A 20,503-nucleotide genomic window follows, 5' to 3' on the forward strand; every position below is an offset into this window, starting at 1 on the left:
TCAATTACGTCTTTTAAAACAATGAAGCAAAATATTTCAAACCTAAAAATATCGTTTAGACGTTTGTTAGTCTGTGCCATTTATTTATTGGCCTGGTAACATTTCATTTTCATTCTCTTCATGAGTATTACTCAACATCATTCATTTCAATTGCACCTCACTTCACTTCTCACTTGTTCGAAATTTACGTTCAGCGTTCACTCAAGTTGCAATTCAAGTTGAGTTAAGTGTCAAGTCTGAAAGAGCCGGGTTTGAGGTTGAGGTCTATGTTTGTGCACTGCTATTTACTTGTGTAACTTGCAATTGTAAGAATTGGAAGTTAATCCATGATACTCTAGCTCTAGAAATATAGTGGCATTGAATGTACATGAGTAATATTGAAAGGTTAAATTGAGGAATTTTTGTGGCACCACCTTCTCTGTAAAGAAAGAGTACCGGAAAAAAGATGGAAAAAAGTTCGAACATACAAGTTATTTCACCTAATGTAAAATATACCGACGACTATATTTATGCAGATTATGAGTACGAAGAAACTTTAGTTACTAAGAAGGATAATGAGTTATTGGTAAGTGTTTTCAAAAAATTCAGTTCCTCAGTTAACCTACCCTCAATTTTGAAAATTTTAATATGATTTATATCAATATTAATAGTATAGTGTTAACATTAAATTTAACTATACCTAACACTAATTATGATTACTAGTTGTCATATTGCTATCTCAATTTTTCAGGGAGAATAAGAGAGATGACAATGTATTTGTAATGTATGTTTCAAAAGTTAAAACAGCTTATTGGAATACTGACTTATACTGCTGCACTGTAATATTTTTAAATTTAGAATGGATTTTATTTGAATAATTGGAATTAAATAGAACAAAATTCATAGTTGATTAAAAATTTTATAAACATAAATTGTTTATTCAATTTATAAGTATCAACTTGTTACAACAACAACAAATTGTTGTTACAGTAACAACAAATTAAGAAAAAGTATTTTATTAATTTTGATCATTGAGTTTAAATCACTTTCAGTGTTGCTGATCAAGCATGACTATGTTTGTTAGAAATTATCTCCCAAACAGCTCAACAATTATACAGATATTTGTCATGAACATAGTCTGCAAGAATAGGCGGCTATTTACTATTTTTTTTAAATTAGCGGATGAAGTTACTGGCAAATATAGTTTTGTTATAAGAAAAAAAAAAGTCTGATCTGTTTATTTCTTGAACATTCTATGACCGTTGATCAATGTGGCTTTCAATTTGTATTTTGTTTGTTTTCTAATAATATATATGAATTGTAATACTGTTTATAACTCAATATCTATTTATACTAATACAGATTGATTAATGTTAAAGATATTTACAGTTGTTCCACATATGTTTATAAAAACTGAATAAGTGAATGTTGCATCACTCTGGGTTTCTATTAATAAATCAACTCCAAAAATATTATAATCTCTGATTTTTCTAAGGGATGAGAGATAACATGTTTTTGTTTTTGTATACATGATTCTATAGTGGAAACTAAACACTTGGAAAGGAAAAAAGTATTTGCTAGATGTTTGCAAAGAGAATCTTTTACACTTTGAAAACATTGGATAACATTTTTAGCATACTTTTTTCTATGGAATATTAAAAACAGTGTGTTATGAATAATAGTTAAATCTCAAACACCTAGTTTTGACTAGGACTGAAGTATGCTTTACATAAATGTGAAACTGTTACTTAGTATCTTATAGATGGGTTAAAGGATATCAAATTTAGCACAGATACAGAACATAGACAAGAACACATAGACAACATATCCATTTTTTAATTTGGCGTGGATGAAGAGAACAAACGCTAGTAGTTTTATAAATTAAGTTTGAATGCAATAATGTAGATGTCATGCATGTTTATGTGGATGTTGACAACAAATTTTAAATTATAATTACTGTAACTATGTACAGAGTTAATTTATTGCAATTTATATTAATGTCGGCCTACACGTGTATCTTGGCATTTGCATAAACTTGCCAAGAGTGTAGAGGGACAGATGCCCCCTTGAAAATCGGAATTAAAAAATTAAAAACCACTTTCAATCAGACCATACTAACGGCTGGCGACTCCTTTGCACTTGTTTCACATTTATGGTTGAATTCTATAATCGATCTTGGAGGCTAATCTTAAGAATTTATTACCAGACTGCAGAATACAACTATCGCTGTAAGGTTTTTCGATTGCTGTAGCGATCCTTAGGTCGGTTATTTAAAGCAAATGGATTGAAAATGTCTTTTAAAATTCGTTAGATCAAATTATTGAAGTAACTTACGAAAAGTTTTCCATTATATACTATTTTGGTTGTCGTAGGTAAAACCATATCAGACGTCTCTATGTATCCGTACGGGTCGCAAGGTGGGTCGGCTGGGCATCATGTTGGTAGGTTGGGGCGGCAACAATGGCTCCACCTTCACCGCCGCGGTCCTCGCCAACCGTCATCAGCTCTCTTGGCAAACAAAGAATGGGAAGATGGATCCTAATTGGTGAGCTCATTAATTTAAAATCATAGACTAAAGTACTAGAACTATCAGTTACTAAATTTCATGTCTGTCCTTTGTTTAATCGTAATTTTCGCTCCAAAATTTTCTTCATACCAAACTTGAAAATTTTTTACATATTCACATTAAGTTTTTTCAATGTCCTGAGTCAGTGTTGGTTTTTATTAAGTAGTCTTAAAGTCATGAGAATGTTATAATATTTACTAGCTGTCGGTCACGACCATGTCCGTGTTGAATTAAAAAACAAAAGTGAGTAGCCTTTATTCTAGACTGCTCTTCATCTATGCAAACATCGAGATCCGTTCAGCCGTTTAGGCTACAAACTCTAACCAACATCCATCTAAACTTTCGTATTTATAATATAAGTAAGATAGTGATTTTGTATTAGGTATGGTTCAATAACACAAGCATCAACAGTTCGTTTGGGTATCGATGAGAGTGGCCAGGATGTGTACGTGGGCATGTCTGAACTCCTGCCTATGGTACATCCTGATGACTTAGGTAAGTCCTTAATTCATCATCTTACCTTTATTCCACTCACGTATGTGCTTATCGTAAAAGGCAAGATTCAAGGAAAGCGAAGTGTAGATCGAAGAACAACATCTTGGTTCAAAAACCTACGCCATTGGTTTGGAAAGAGCACCTGTACTTTTTAGAGCCTCGGTGTCAAGAATGCAAGTTGCCTTAATGATCGCCGACTTCAAAAGAAGATGGCATTTTAAGAAGAAATGCTTAACTAGTTGCCGATATTTCTGTCATACGTTTCTAAATTTTCCTTTCACGTCATTCAATTCCATCGCTTGTTATAATACTTGCTCCGTGGAACTACCAAGAATTCATCTATACTCAAAAAGAGGAAAGATTTGTATTTTTGTATGTATTGAAATAACTCAAAAACTACTGGACCGATTTTAAAAATTCTTTCATTGATAGAAAGGAAATTTATCTGTGAGTAACATAGGCTATAGTTTATTTGTATTTAGCTCATTATTACTAATATTGAGAAACTATTAATAAACAACATATTTCTGTACCACGTTGTAACTCATATGATTCTAGTAAACAGTAAACAAATTCATTGACGATCCTTTCGTTTTTATTTACACAAGCGTAATTTCAAAGTCGGTCATTCAGGTATTTGCAGATGATACGGTATTGATTCTGTACGAGGGTCATGGTCGGTATGAAATAGGTCAGCTCCAGTGACCTAATGACATTTCAATGCTTTCAACACTAATTTTATTTCATACGACCTTAATAGGTTTCAATTTACAGCTTCATTGAAGTATTTATTTTCCTTTCATCGAACGTATTGGAGTTAGGATTTGTAAAATTATGGATTATCATCACCAGCTCACTACATGTCCACACCGAGGGGCTCGGAGCCTACCCTAAAATTAGAGTGATTAGGCCATAGTCAACCACGCTGGCCCAGTACGGGTTGGTCGACTTCACACATATCTTTGAAGTTCTTCGCCGATATGTGCAGGTTGCATCACGATGTTTTTTTCACCGTAAGAACGTCGGGTAAATTATGTACATATGAAAATTCGGCAAATGGAAAATCACATTAGTACATGACGGTATTGGAACCCAAGACCTGTAGATTACAAATCAAGTGCTTAAACCACTGAGCCATCGACGCTCTTTTTTTAAATTATGGATGCCCACTTGAAACTAAACTGTCACACAACTGTTTAGTCTTGCTTTGATTCCTATGAGCTTATATGCGCACACTACTTGATTTTTAGTTGTACAGCACGGTTGGGTGGGCTCCGGAACAATCGACAATCGATGTTTTAGTCAAAGGTTTGCGTCTACTCTTAACAAAAGCTAGTTAATTCACAAGTAACTTACAATGCAGTCCTTACCTTTCTATTCTTCATTTTTCTAATATTTTTCTTAAAAGCAAATCATTTATTTTTCTTGGTAAAAATATAAACCTTAGCAAGCTTTTCATATTTTTTAATAGTGATCGACGGTTGGGACATCAGCCCGCTGAACCTGGCGGAGTCGATGGTGCGCGCCAAGGTCATAGACTATGACCTCCAGCAGAAGCTGAAGAAGGAAATGTCAGCGATGAAGCCACGACCTGCGATCTACGACCCCGATTTCATCGCTGCCAATCAGGTGAGAAATGACTTCTCTGTTAGACTTTGTTTCCACTAACTTTGCTGAGATTATTTTTGAAACTAATTTACTGATAGAAAAGGTCAATCATTTTGTAGAAATAACGACAACTTAATCTATGGTAAATATCGTAAGAAATTTCTCGGTTTTAAAATATTTACAAACATTATAACTGCAAAAAGTAGAAGTGGTCACATAAAATCGCCTAAGCCGTTAGTTTGTAAAAAATCATAATATAGGACATGTGGATGCAAATATGAATATGTTAATTATGTTTATATTTAAATAATATGCGTATAAAATGTTAGACAACATAATAAATTAGCTAATTAAGATTTCCATTTGAATAACATGAATAGGTTGCCTAGTTTATATCCTTATAAATGTTTTGTCACGATTACATTAGCATGTGGGCACGTGTAAATTACTCATTATGATGATTTGGTTTACAAATTAGGGATAAATTAGAATTAACAAACTTGGACGCCTGCGTAACGGGGATTTAATGCCAAACGCTTAAGTTGGCACGTCGGGTAACAGAGTACACTTGTTCCAGACGTGCCAACTCATGTTTTAATATAAAGTTTGGTATCTCTTAAGTTTTTCTTGGCTCCCAAACAATGTCATAAAAGTATTATATGTAAACACAAATTAATTGGCATTGAACGTAAAATACACAAAATGGTCTAATTTTCTTTATGTATTTTCACTAGCGGTTGCACGTGATTCCGTCCGCGTCAAAAAACTAGTAATATAACTTACGTTAGCCTGGGATAAAGTAACTTTCTAACTGTGAAAAAATTATTAAAATCAGTTCAGTATTTTTTAACTCAACTACCTGTTTCTCGCGACTTGGTCTACGTGAAATTAACTTATAGAAATATAACCTATGTTACTCACTGATAACGTAGTTTTTTAATGGTGAAAGAATCGAAATCGTTTTTGAGTTATTTCAATATATACAAATCTTTCCTCTTTATAACATAAGTATAGTTTACTTGTATAAATCATTTATACTGGTTTCCTTATAATCAAGGTGTAGTTCCTGGCCGCCATATTACATGAACGCCCTATTGATTTTCTGTTCCTATGCACTGTGTACATGTTAGGACGCTCTCGATCAATACTCGTCGCGCGGAATATTCCAGAATCTGTACTATTATAATAAAGCGTAAACACACACTTCTTTGGTGCCTAAGATGTCAGCAATTCCAGCATATTTTTGAATAATTCTTTTTTTAATAAAAAGCCCTACACTTACGTCATGCTTTAGGCGATATATTTTCACGCCATTAAACTTATGGGGTAAATATTTTGGATGAAAACCCTAATGTGGGAAAGAGACCATAAGTTGCTGCCAACATGTTGAAGCATTTAGTTTTTGGAACAGTTGAAGCAAGCCTGTCAAGGTTTGTCATGTCATGTCATTTTGACATTTACTATTGATAATTTGACAAATGTAAACAATAAAATAAAATTTTTACAATTTCATGCGGATGAAGTCGGACGGGAACAGCTAGTACTTTAATTCCTACCGTTTACGTTATGAATATAAATAGTATTTTGTCTTTCTTAGATGTTTGCAGCTTGTTTTATGTCTCTTGATGTCTGGTTGGTACAATTTAAATTTGGAATGTAGGAATTTTTAGTGTATTATTGTAAAGAGGAATGATTTGTAATTTTGTATGTATTGAAATCGCAAAAAGTAATAGGCCGATTTCAAAAATTCTTGCACTATAAAAGCTACGTTATTAGTGAGTAACATAGGCTATATTTCATGTAGATGAAGTCGCAAGCAACAGCTAGTTAGTTATAATAATACTTCATACTAATATTATAAATGCCAAAGTTTATATGGCTAAACTGATTTCGATGAAATATGGGAAAGATATTGAGTATAGTCTACAAGAACACATAGGCTACTCACTTTTGTTTTTTTTTTTAATTCCACGCAGACGGAGTCGCGGGTGAAAGCTAGTTTTACATAATTTCTGTTGTAGATTTCAGATTACAAGCCTTAATTCAATAGCGATTCTAAATCTAAATGTTAGAGATTTGGTTTTCACAATGATTTGTTAAAAAGATCCTATTGTTTTGCGGCAAATTTAGGGTTTGAATAGAATCGCTCACACCTCATAGTGTTTCCAGTACTTTCTATGTAAGTTAGCGTGTCGTATTTCAGTTTATATGTGTAAGTCGGTTTATTAAACGGTGTTAGCAGTAATCCAATGCTAGATAGATCGAGTTACACTTGTTTTTGTAAGCACTTCCGTACCCACCGCGCCGCGTGGAAAAATCTTGGTTGCCAAGGCTCTATTTATACTGGTCGTTAGAATGTTTTGTAAACTTTTTTGCAACGCATCTGACACTCATTGTAGTGTTTGACTGTTTTGACTGGTTACTTTGTTTTGTTCGCATTCTAGTCAATGTGTGTTACAAATTCAAGGAAATATGCAATCTGATGTGACAATAAAACCGTAAAAACTAGTATTGAGTTTTTATAGGTTTTATATGTTTTTTTTTTAAATCTAAGGGATATTTTTTAATTCACTAATTACTTGTAACATACCAACTAAGCCCTAAGTTTGCTAGGTTTACGATTATAGTCGAATGGCGGGATTCGAACCCTCGAACGCTTTATCGGAAATCCGTTATTAACCATTAGACTTTTTAAGCTTCATAATGTTTTTTACATTTAGTTTTACCTCCAACTAAATGGAGGTAGTTAAGTATTTCCTATTTAGTCAAAACTACATTTCCTAACACACTCTTTTAGTATTTATTTTTGTACCTTGCAACTGTTAACTATGTGTGGTTTGCGTCTCGCAGGCGGATCGAGCAACAAACCTTATCCGCGGCACCCGCTACGAGCAGTACCTGCAAGTTCGTGCTGATATAAAGGACTGCCGCGACAGGAACAAGCTGGACACCATCATCGTACTATGGACCGCCAATACTGAGAGGTCAGACACTCATTAACTTGCCCTTATCCCTTATGGAGGGTCGGCACAGTATGTGCTTCATACATCTCTATCAGCCGTCATATCTGAATCCACTCCTTTCTTAAGCATATCCTCTTTCACACAGTCAAACCATACTTTATGATCTGACAGTATCATCGTACTATGGACTATAATACTGAGAGGTCAGACACTATATTATAAGATTTTTTTATAGAGTCTCTGCATGGCTGTAGCTAGTGGGACATTCTCCCCAGTCCTACTTTAAAAATACCAAAAACTAAGATTAAATAACAATGAAATTGTTTACAGTTTGAGAGAAATTGTATCTAAACTTTTCCGAACCACAGTTTGTGACGTAATAGGTGGCCTGAGTGAGGCCGTGCATCGAGGGCAAATCAATTATGATATTTTTGTTCAGTCCTACTTGTAAACATTGCTGCCCTATTCCATCGCAGTTCTACAATATCAGGGATGAAACCTATAAGTACAATAAAGAAGATAGTATAGAGCTGTTAAACCCCTATTCCACTAGTGGTTCCGCAAATCATACATGTATCATCTGACGCGTCGTCTGAAAAACGGGTCTTAAATACGACTTGATGTGATGACATCGAATGATAATTCGTATTTCAATGAATACTTTATGAATGAAAACTGGAATAAAAGTGTCGATTTGACACAGACAAGTTGTGTTAATGTGATCTGATTTAATTCGAGTTTGGTTGGACATACATAAGTATGAATGAGCGTATACCAATGACTGGGTGACGGGAGCAATGATCTTGATTGTGTCGATAGTGCGGCTGGCTTCACATCGGAACGGCACTGTGAACTTGAGACTGCGGGTATAGTGCTTGAGCGATAGCGGATTTGGATTACAAAAACAACTCTAAAAATTATAGAAAAACTAGCTTTGGCACGAAATAACAATTGGCGTGGAGTAAAAAAAATGAGTAGCCTATGTGTTCTTCCAGACTATGTCACATTTCACCGAGATCTGACTGAGTTTAGGCTACAAACTCTAAAATCCATCCATCCATCTAAACTTTTGCATTTATAACATTTTATAATATTAGTAAGATTACTAATATTATAAAATACTTACTATAGCTAGTAATAGCGGTTTCTTTATATATATTTTTTTTTCTATAATATGGAGCAACGATAAAAAAAATCGTTTCACTCACATATATGAGTAGTTGTGTAAATTGGCTATTTTTTTAAATAGTCAAGAAGGAATAACTTTAATTATTTAGATACTTACACTTCAAGTGTCTTTAAGTTATAGAATATTTAAGTCTTTACGGCGTTAAGTTTTTAATTTATCCACCATTTGTATTTTACAAGACAAGAATATCATAAATCGCTTCCTCTCTTCAATATACCAGAGGGCGACTTCCATGGAAGTTACCAAACGTGATATTTAGTATAAAAACAGGTTTCCTGTAAAAATCTTGGCGTAATACATCGCCCGGCTGGATTCTTTGCATTTTAATTGCTCAAGTATCAACTGAATATTGTATTACATGTTACGAAGATTTGTATGTAATCAAATTAACTTTATTGCCATAGTTAGATAAGGTTCTACGTCAAATTATGTAATTAGCTTTTTAGAGATAACCACACCTTTACTGATTTTATCTTTTTGTTTTTATGGCGTGACGTCATTGCGTCCAGGTATTAGTAATTCCAGTTTATTTTCGTTACTTAGGTAAAACTTGAGACTTTAATTGATTCAGATTACATTTATCTAAGCTTTGTTAGTCAGTTCTGATAGTTTTGGTCGGGAAATTTCAGCTCCAGACTTTGTTGTAGCTCTAGGGATCCTTAACTCGTACTCTGACTTACTCCAAACTTTCCAAGGCGAGCACATTGTTTACATTAATATTTTAAAATCCTAGCAGATTCAGTAATATTTCCTATACCATTCTAGCTAAGCTGTAGGCTTGGGCAAAAACGGTTTACGATAGTAATCGAATGGCGGGATTCAAACCCTATGACCATGTCATCGGAAATCTATACCCGTAACCATTAGGTTATTGGCTATTAAGTATGAAAAGTTTTGTTAAGAACGAGCGTACACCTTGGACTATACTATCGCACAACTGTTTATTTTCACGTTAGTTCATGCACACACTACTCTATTTTTAGTTATGCAACTAAACAGTTGAATTCGCTGCGAAACAATCGACAATCGCACAACAGATATGCGATAAATTAGTCAAAGATATGCGCCCGCTCCCTTTTTTTAATTGTTGCTGATAATTTTATTAGTTTAACTAGCTTTCGTTTGCGACACCGACCAAATTAAAAAAAAAAACTTATATATCGCATTTATAATATTAGTATGATGTGGTCGTGTTATAGGTTCTGCGAAGTGCGTGCGGGCGTTCACGACACCTCCGACAACTTGGAGCGTGCGCTACGCAACAACGACTCCGAGATCTCGCCCTCCACCATCTTCGCTATGGCCGCTATCGATGAAGGCGTAAATATGATTTTGTATTCATTAGTTAAATTTAGTCATCACTAGCTCACTATACGTTCCCTACGTATAGTGAACTAGTGAGGCGCCCCTAAGTTAGGATGACTAGGCCGTAGTCAACCACGCTGGACCACCGCGGGTTGACTTCACATATATCTTTGAATTTCCTCCTTGATATGTGCATCCCGATGTTTTCCGTAATTTACCACCATAATTTGTTTATTCCCAAAGAATGGCGTGAAAATATGTAACCTAGAACGTGTCGTAAGTGTAAGACTTTTATTAGAGAAAGATTTATTCAAAAATATATTGTGATAATTAACATCCTAAGCCACAAAGTAGTGTGTATACTTATTTTAATTTTTATTTATTTACATACATAAGAAGAAAAATTATACAATTAAAAATGTCGCCAAACTGCACAGCAGTTTGTTATATTATGTTATTAATATGTATGTGTTATGTGTGCAGTGCTGCTACATCAACGGGTCGCCGCAGAACACGCTGGTGAGCGGCGCGGTGCAGCGCGCGGAGCGGGCCGCCGTCTTTGTAGCGGGGGACGATTTCAAGTCCGGACAGACTAAGCTAAAGTCCGTGCTCGTTGATTTCCTTGTCACAGCCGGTGAGTATGTCTGTACTAACATTATAAAGATTTGTATTTTCGTATGTATTGAAATAACTCAACTACTGGGCTGTAGCTAAAATTCTTTCACCAATAGCTACGTTATCTGAGTAATGCCTATATTTTTTATTATTTCGAATTTCACGCGGACAAAGTCGCGAACAGCTAGTGAGTTTTAAATAGGAATGTGCATGAATAAAACAATAGTACATAATTCCATTATGAGATGGAATTAGCCCCAAAAGGAACCTTTGTAATGTAGGAAAGGAAAATTTAACATTTTCGTTTTTTGTTCACATTTTTTTTAAATTTTACTGTCTTACAGGTCTGAAGCCAGTGTCCATTGTGAGTTACAACCACCTTGGTAATAACGACGGCAAGAATCTCTCCGCGCCCAAACAATTCCGCTCCAAAGAGGTACAAAAACTAACTAAAGATAATAAAATAATAAATATAGACGAGGCATAAAAAATTGTGAAAGGTAGACTTGTATAGATATATAATAAAACATTACACAAAATTATAATAAGCTCCATCTATTGTTATAAAACAAAGTAAACAGTATTACAAAATAAAATATAATAATTTGATTATTATTAATGACGTATAGGCAATAACACAAGCGTAGTGAGATTATGTGCAAAAATGTATATAAAGTGTTGTTGTGTTGCAATTATGTCTCCTCTATATTTTTTAATCTCTGGCTCAGAGTAATGTTTTCCACAGTTCTTGTAAATTGTCAGATAACAATCGAACGTATAAAATATGTGAAGAAAATATCGGATTTTGGTACTCTATCTGACGTCACTTCTAAGCTATCTGAGCCTCTATCAACCAGTTTTGGGACATGTCTTAAATATTTTATTTATTATCAGATAACGAAGAGCAACGTGGTAGACGACATGGTGGAGTCCAACAGCATCCTGTACAAGCCTGGAGAGAAACCTGACCACGTCGTCGTCATTAAATATGTGCCATATGTCGGTAAGTGACTAATATAGAATCTACAAAGAGATTAAAACCATATATAGAGTAGGCATAGTTGACACTTCACTTGAAATATTTTTACATGATCCACTAACTACCAATTAATTGGTCTATTAATTAGTGTCACTAAATAATATGTTTGTTATTTTATAACACTGTTAAGTTTATTTTATAATAAAAGATGGGACTTATTGGACTTATGGGATAGGTGACGTACTAATCTTGACAACTAACATAGTACCTTTCAAAGAAGTTACCGGTGAAAATGTAGACCCCTATGTCTAGTCTATATGTTTCTTAAATCTTGATCTTATGGCACTTCTTTAAACACTAATAGTTGCCAGTAAGCACAAAAATTCACAACTTCTTTCGAAATTATCCCACGTTGCAAACTATACAAATATCAGAACGTGTATTTTATTTCTGGAATTTGGAAATTATAAAAATGGTGACATCCACTCGTGCATTTGCCGCTCCCTCATTGGTCAAAATGTGACTCTTTCTAGATGACATTGTTAGTTCAAAAATGTACAAACTGCCTTGTAGGTCTGTTATCTTAACTACAACTACCTACACCTTGCTGGTCTGTCTTTAACTTTACTGTTACTTATATTTAGCATAGATTTAGTTCAGAGCTATTTTAAGTAATACAATAAAATTGTGTTTCTTTTCTGTTCTGTCTACAACTTTACTGTTTTTTATAGGCCTAGGTGTTGTTTAAAGCTATTTTAAGTAATCCATAAAAATTGTGTGGTATTTTGGTACAATAATAGGTGATTCAAAGCGCGCGATGGACGAGTACACGTCGGAGATCCTGCTGCACGGCACCAACACGCTGGCCGTCCACAACACATGCGAGGACTCGCTGCTGGCCGCGCCCCTCATCCTGGACCTGGCGCTGCTCGCCGAGCTGTTCAGCAGGGTGCAGCTGCGCAGGGACGACACGGAAGGCTCGTTTCCATATTAAGATATAAGAAAATAAAGAAAACATGACTGCTCCACGCGCCAATAAGCTGGCCGTACAACAACTCACTGCTACATGTCGGCTACCCCGTGAAAGTTCCGTCAAAATCAGCCAACACGGTTCCAGATTACCCGGAACAAACGCGGCCTGCGGACAGACAGACAAAAATATTTCTGGAATTTTTCTTTCAATTTTGCATACAGACAATCCAATTTTATTGTATGTATAGAATATTATGTCATTTTATTCCAACAGTAGCTGTTGCTTGCGATTTCGTTCGCTTGGAATTAAAAAATAATAACAAATATAGCCTATGTTACCCATATAAAAAAACATTTCTAACGATGAAAGATCTTTTCAAAAAGAATTTAAAATCGGCCATTTAGTTTTTGAGTTATTTCAATACATATAAAAATACAAATCTTTCCTCTTTATAATTAGTATAGATTGTAAGCCAGTTGTATGTATGTAGAATGGGAGGGTCTGCACGCGGTGCTGTCGCTGGTGTCGTACCTGCTGAAGGCGCCGCTGGTGGCGGCCGGCGCGCCCGTCGTCAACGCGCTCGCCAAGCAGCGCGCCGCCATCGAGAACATGCTGCGCGCCTGCCTCGCGCTGCGCCCCACGCACCACATGCAGCTCGAACACAAGGTACACGCACCTCACTCACTCACTCATTCACATAGTCACTAAGAACGCTTGCTTCGCCTTGCATTCCACACACCACACGCAGCTCGAATACAAGGTACACTACACCTCACCTCACTTACCCGTTCAATCACTGACTAACTAAGAGCGCCTTCTTCGCGCTGCATTTCACATCACATGCAGCTCCAACACAAGGTACGCACTACACCTCATCTCACTCACTCACTAACTCACTCGTTCAATCACTAACTCTCATTCACCTAGTCGCTGACTAAGAGCGCCTGCCTCGATCTGCATTCAACACACCACATGCAGCTCTAATACAATGTAACCACGCACTATACCTCACCTCACTCACTCAATCACTCATTTACATAGTGACTGATCAATAACCGGTTTGCCAGTACAATTGGGCATTGCCCAGGCTGAGCTCAGGCCAGCTAAACGATTGTATGGATTCAATGGTGCCAGTGGAGTGTTCAATTAAGCGCTATTGTCCAACTGTACTAGCCAAGTGTGAACCAGGCCTAACTCACCGCTTCAATAACTCATCAACTGAATGACAATAATGAACGAATGAGTTACATTACTGTTGTAGAAACTATTATTTAATCTGTATTTTTCTAAATGAGATTTATTAGTATAATAGTTATCATTTAATTAGAACAGATTTAATAATGAAAACTTTACAAGGTTCTAAGACAATAACTATTAAAAAAAAACAAAAATGTTATGTAAGATTTTAATTTCAGTTATTTATTCGTTCCAGGTGCAGTTCCTGCGCGCGGAGCTGCAGTCGGGCGCCATGTTCGCGGGCGCGCCGCCCAACAAGCGCCAAAAGCGCGCGCAAAATGGCGCACAATAACTCACTAAATACACTCAGAAACACAGATGTATTATAATCTATGTCATATTAAAAAAATATAAAAAAATAGAATCTATTATTAGATTAATCAGATCAGTTAAGAAATATGTATCTTTTTATTTAGCACAAACTTGCACATTTTTTTTATTTTTGTGTTTTACCGAAGCGCAAACGATATTGCACTTTGAGTCCAACAATTTTTTCTTACAATATTTCCTTTTATTGTGCTTTAGATGTTTAGTAAATCTCAGATTTAATCTCAATTTTTTTTTCATCAAATTTTTGTTTAAACAATAAAGGAATCTCTTTTCTTTTATAATATTCTTTTTCGAATGGTTTTTTTTATGAGTAAACAGTCAGTATTATGCTTATTTTATCGAATTGTAAGACAATTTTCTTTCAGTATAAAAACATAGTATTTTTCATTAACTATATTCTGTTAAATACTAATATAATTCCATTTTATATCATAAAAATACTATATCAATAGTTTTAGACCTAAATTATTTTGTGCACAACTTTACTAAAAATTATTTTCTTTATATTCGTTGTTTTTTTTTATAAATTTTATATCATAAAATGTAACTAAAGCTGTGTATTCATTGAATTTGAAGTATTTAGATTTGGATATATTTACAAACTATTAAATATCTTAAATATAGAAGATATTTGCATATAGAATTATTAATGATGTCCATTCCATTATATTTCCTTTATAATCTGTGGACTAAATGATATTTGTATTCTTAGTTTTAATTCAGAAAGTATTACATTTTTCAGTATTCTTTAAAATTGTTTAAATTATTTTGGCGTTTGCATTTGATGCTTTTATGTGATGTTATTTTTTTTAAATAGTTTTTTTCGATGTTCCTTTCGAGCGAGGCTCCGTTATTCAAATTTTCAATTTATTCAAAAGTGAATGTTAGATTTTAGTGATTTGCGTAAAATATAATTGCATTGTCAATGGTAAATGTGTGTTTTATGTAATAAATAAATCTTATATTAATAATTGGGTTTTAATTTTTTCTAAGGAATCCCAACGCCATATCAGATCCAAATGTAGACGAAAGTAATCACAGGAACAGTATACTTAGACATTTGGATTAAAATATATTTTTTTTAACAAAAAGACGAACACAAAAATAACTGACTTAAAATTAACATTACTTCCAAATTACTGTCAACAAAACACTAATTCAACGTGACGCGACTTATTCAGACCATTACTTAACTTAATCTCAAACTGCGCAATTTTGTCACTTGCGCGTACTTCGATGTGTAATTGTAAGATTTTGTAATCTTTTTCTTTCTCTTACAAAAGAACAGAGATGACAATTTCTTTACGATAGAAAAAATAAAAGACGTCATAGATTAATCATTGTTTATTTTTCAGTTAAGCATAGAATAGTGTCTCCAGTCTAATTTAACAATAAGTAGCGACCTCGCACCAAGCCATACAACTTTCATCCATACATCCATACAGCGATTAATATACAAAATAAACAATTACAGTGTAGAAAGTGTACAGTTTTAGTTTGGCTTTACTCGTGTTTGCATGCATCAGAACTTACAACATAAACTTAACTAGAATACATTTTGTTCTAAGTTGTGAAACTTAACGCGTAACAAATCTTAGAAATAAACGTTAGTTGTCATGCAGTTAGTGCTTTTTACATGGTTGCTTTTTGGTAAAAAATATATTATTTAATAGAGCGAACATTCTACGTAGACTTTATTACAAATAGAAGATACAATTTTTAATAAAATTTTCAAACAGTTAAATTCCTTTTAACGTTTTCATCAACATAAAATAAGATCAGTTACGCTATCGACGACATATTTCGTCGTAACTTGTGATGGAATGTTAACTAATTACAAACTAAAGTGTTAATACTAAATAGTACCAAAAGATTAAATTAAATACTTAACTAAGTAATAATCCCGCGCAGACTGAGAACACGCCTTAAATACTGATATTTTTCAATACTTATAACATGCGAACTCTAATTTAAAATAATACAAAAAATGAATACCTCACCGCCAACATAACATACGAAGAGTAAAGAATAAGTCACTGCCGTTTTAAACATAGCATATAGATGAACTTAAACATTTCTTTAAGTTTAAGTTACATAATCTAGAAGAATTTAAACAGAGAAAAAACTCCATACAACATTTATCAAACATTGTAATTGTTAAAATACTGAAATAAGTAAACCCCGTTATACTAGGGTTTTATTCCAACAACTTCCGGCTCGAAGGACCAACATCTTGCAGAACAACGCCGCGACACTCACTTATAATATCGGTGCAAAACGACTAATAGATACTACGCACTATTTAGAATAACTTGTGGACACTTGAGCTCCAAACACCATCAAAATACTTTACAAAGTCCCTTCCTACCTTTAACAATAAAGTTAATTCAAACCGATTTACAATACACGATTTTAAATATATTTCAGTGCTCAATATTTTATATAATTTATTTTATTATAGAATTCGTTGGCTACCTAAGTGTGGTGTACAGAAAGGACAACAGGACCTACGAAAGGAATAATATATTTACATTTAACGACATACAAAACGATAATGTAAGAAAAAAATCATTTTGTACTCCGTCAAATACACATGAAGATAAAGTGTGGCATGTAATACAAATATTATTAAATAAAACTTTTAACGTATATATCGATATATCGATATATCGATATCGATAAAAAGTTACATGCCACACTAGATTACATACAACACTAGCTTGTATCTAATTCTAGGGATTTCACTAGGTTTAGGAGAGGGTACAGTGGGTAGTAATTAACGTCCCTTTCTATTAATTCCTCGCGTGCCTATGACCATCTCACCCTCAATAAACTACATTTTTATTGCTTCAAAATTATAACAATTACAAATATCTTTATATTATTTATTGCGGCAACACTAAGCAGTCATATTTTTTTTAAAAACTCAAATGAACTTGGATAAATTATTTAAAATCAACAATAAAAATTTTAAAACTGCATGCATTTAAAAAAGTTTAAAGATATTTTTGAAAAATACTTTAGTGTTGCCGCAATAAATTTCCAATTCTAACTAGCAACACTTTTCCACAGAAAATATGAATAGACACTACAATAGTTTCAAAAATATTAAATCTTACAATATTTCTTGTATTTATCAATTTTTATATTAATATTATTTACAAAGAAGCACCAAAGTCGAGACTTTGGAAATTTTAAACGATCTAAGTTGCTACATAGGAAGTGTGCGTTGCAAATCGCAACTATTTTATACAAGATAGTGCTCTAAGATAGATAATATTCTCTTATGTAACTTGAATTGTATTTTATATGTTAATATCATTTATCCGCCTTTACCCCCATACCATATTTTAAAAAACGCACATTTAAAACGTTCATCACGCATTTTGAATGTTAAAATCTTTTAATACACAACGAATATTCTTAGAGCAAATAAATTATAGAAAAAAACACTAAATACGCCGTACAATTAGAAATTAATACAATAAATTATTGCAGTGTCTAACTCAACATTCTCTTAACGCATTATATTCTATTAATCGTTTTTTTTATTATAACCAAAGATTAGTTACCAAACGTCAAAAATGACATTTAATCTATGAAAATGAAGAAAAAGACAAAAGCTTCAAGTCAACAGTTTCCTAGTACAAAATATTAAAAAGAAGAATAAATAAAATCCACTTTTGCGCACTTTAAAGTTGCTCACACACTCGACAATGATTCCTGTTTGGCATTTCATAATCTGTTGCTTACACATTTAAAATCACATTTTCGCAGGTGATTTTGACAGCTGTCATTGCGACATATGCCAGAAAAGTGTCAATTTTATAGTTTTTATACCGAAAGCGCTTTTGGTATATATAATTGAGATTTAAATAAACTTATTTAATTGAATAAAATACTGATATAAACTGCGAATTTCGAATGAATTACATAACTGACAATTAATAGCAAAATACATTCAAATTCGAATATAATTTGGTTGTCTTAATCACGCTCACCTTACAAAAACTACAAAGTTGACAGTTGACAGTAGACAGTTGACAGTTTACAGCGAGGTGTCGCAGTAGGCGGGCGCCCCCGGCACGTCAGGCGGCGCGCGCGACAGCTGTCACAGCGGGGTGGCATGTGGCGAGTGTGGCGAGTGTGGCGAGTGTGGCGAGTGTGGCGAGTGTGGCGAGCGTGGTGCGCGTGGCGAGCGCGGCGTGCGTCAGTTGAGCGGCAGACAGAACATGTGCTGCAGCAGCGTGGGCTTGCGCGGCGGCAGCTCGGAGCACACTGAGTCGTAGTCGGACGACGACGACTCAGCGCTGTAACCGTAAGCCTGAAACGTACACAAAATAAGCATATTGTTAAGAAATATTAGGAAACGGAAATAATTCCAGACTAATGTCTACATCTATGTCAAATTTCATCGAGATCCATTCATTCCATTACCTGCGCGGGGTGGTAGGGGTGGTGGTGGGGGTGGGGGTGCAGGCGGCAGGCGTGCCGTCACACGCAGTCCTCCAGCGACATCAGCAGCGGGTTCACGTACTCGAAGCCCTCGAACTCAGACTGGTCGATGTCCGCTATCACCGTGCTGCTAACAACAATAATATTATTTTATTAACACATTCAAAGAAAATTCACTATTAATGTATTAAGGAGTATTCAGTTGTGGTGAATGTTAAATAAAATTAGTCAAATGATTACTTTATTAATGATGGAAGGGCGGGGCAGGAGGCGCAAGGGGCGGACTACAGTTTAATCACGCCCACTTTACTATTAATTAAAATTGTAGAATACTTCGCCTTAATAGCAAGAATACAGCATCGTTATTAGCTTAGTTACGTAATTATAATTATAACAAAGTTCATGTCAGGACCAAGTAAGATGTATATGAAATTCGATTGAGATTCCTGCGAGGTTCGAGCGAGGTGTGTTTGACGTTCGAGTGAAATGTATAAAAGTTTCGAGTGAGGTGTATGTGAGGTTCATGTGAGATGCTTGTGCGATTCCTGTGAGGCTTGTATGAGGTGCATGTGTGAGATTCGTGTGAGGGATGTAAGAGGTTCATATGAGGAGTGTAAAGTTCATGAGAGGCGTGTGTGAGGATCGAGTGAAGCGAGACGCATGTGTGAGGTTGGTGTGAGGTGCGTATACTGACTCATCATCTGGCGTGAGGTGCACGGGCTCGTCGGTGAACTCCGGCGGGAAGTTGGCGAGGTCGCGCTCGCCCTCCAGCCGCGGCTTGAACGGCGGCACCACTTGCTTCTGCTCCAACTTCACACACAAATAATATTCATTGTTAATCATTCCAATTATTTCAATGTATAACAAAAACGTAAGTTTCAAATCATGATAATCATCATGTTAAACAGACTTTCGGACGCGACTCCATCCGCGTGGAATTAAAAAAAGAAAAAGTAAATAGCCGGTGTATCCTTCCAGACAATCCTCTACATCTTTGCAAAATTTCATTGAGATCGGTTTAGGCTACAAATTCTAAAAAACATCTATGCACTAAACTTTCGTATTTATAACATAAGTAAGATAACTGCTTTATAAAGAGGAAAGTAGAATTATCCGTCGTCTGGTAGCTGCCATTCTAGGAGTTTCTAAGTTAAATCTGAATCATTATAGAAGCAGTAAGTGTGGTGCGGGGTAGTGCTCACCATCTCCCACTCGATGCTCTTGAAGAAGGGATGGTTGACGATGTCGAGGAAGGCGCCCTCGCCGCAGCCGAGCCGCTCCACAGGGTTCTTGTTGAGGAAGCCCTTCAGCACCGAGGCCGCCTTCACCGACAGCGAGCGCGGGATACGGATCGTCTTCTCTAAAATAACCTGAAAACCAACATATAGAATACTAGTTGTCGCACGTGACTCTGTTCTAGAGACAGATACTTTCACATTTATAATATTAGTAACAAGTACGATAAACAAATATTCTGGTCAATTCTGAAAAAAATGGCAAAAAATTCTCGATACCTAGGCCTATTTAGTCCTCTTGTGACCCTTTTTCATTCAGAAAAGTATAGAAAATGGAAAGTCGTTTAGAAAGAAACGTAAAAAGAAAAGAAAAGCCATTTTTCTAACATCCTCTTCTCTGTCTATTCTTCAGCTTACTGGTTTTTTCATCATCATTATTACCAGCTTTATGTACCTCTCCATTAAGCGATTTAGAGCCTGCCCTAAGTTAGACTGGTTGATAACATAATAAAAAAACTTCACTCACAGTGGCATAAAGACTATATTATAGAAGTCCCTGAAGCAGTGTAGGTTAC

The 20,503-nt window shown here is 35.0% G+C and overlaps 2 protein-coding genes across 7 annotated transcripts in view; one reads left to right on the forward strand and one right to left on the reverse strand.

Moving 5' to 3' along the window:
• The first annotated feature begins 182 nt into the window (after window positions 1-182).
• On the forward strand, window positions 183-14,248 carry LOC106105240 (inositol-3-phosphate synthase). The gene is made up of 12 exons (XM_013285519.1): window positions 183-565; window positions 2,352-2,524; window positions 2,928-3,040; window positions 4,512-4,669; window positions 7,499-7,632; window positions 10,000-10,120; window positions 10,589-10,739; window positions 11,065-11,156; window positions 11,615-11,723; window positions 12,500-12,676; window positions 13,163-13,338; window positions 14,105-14,248. The coding sequence occupies exons 1-12, from the start codon at window positions 446-448 to the stop codon at window positions 14,198-14,200; spliced, it is 1,620 nt and encodes a 539-aa protein (XP_013140973.1). The 5' UTR covers window positions 183-445; the 3' UTR covers window positions 14,201-14,248.
• A 3,343-nt stretch (window positions 14,249-17,591) lies between these two features.
• The window catches only part of LOC106105187 (atypical protein kinase C), a 122,147-nt gene continuing 119,235 nt past the window's right edge, over window positions 17,592-20,503 (reverse strand). For 5 of the 6 annotated variants that reach the window (XM_013285448.1, XM_013285447.1, XM_013285444.1 and 2 more), the window contains 4 exons: window positions 19,896-20,063; window positions 19,388-19,503; window positions 18,676-18,823; window positions 17,592-18,562 (listed from right to left, as the gene is read on the reverse strand). In XM_013285448.1, coding sequence (XP_013140902.1) covers window positions 18,733-18,823; window positions 19,388-19,503; window positions 19,896-20,063 — 375 coding nt within the window. In that variant the 3' untranslated portion in view covers window positions 17,592-18,562; window positions 18,676-18,732. The remainder of the gene's footprint in view (window positions 18,563-18,675; window positions 18,824-19,387; window positions 19,504-19,895; window positions 20,064-20,503) is intronic. The other variant, XM_013285445.1, reaches the window with a different exon arrangement.

The sequence above is a fragment of the Papilio polytes genome, unplaced genomic scaffold, assembly GCF_000836215.1.
Source record: "Papilio polytes unplaced genomic scaffold, Ppol_1.0 DF823177.1, whole genome shotgun sequence".
NCBI classification, from domain to species: domain Eukaryota; kingdom Metazoa; phylum Arthropoda; class Insecta; order Lepidoptera; family Papilionidae; genus Papilio; species Papilio polytes.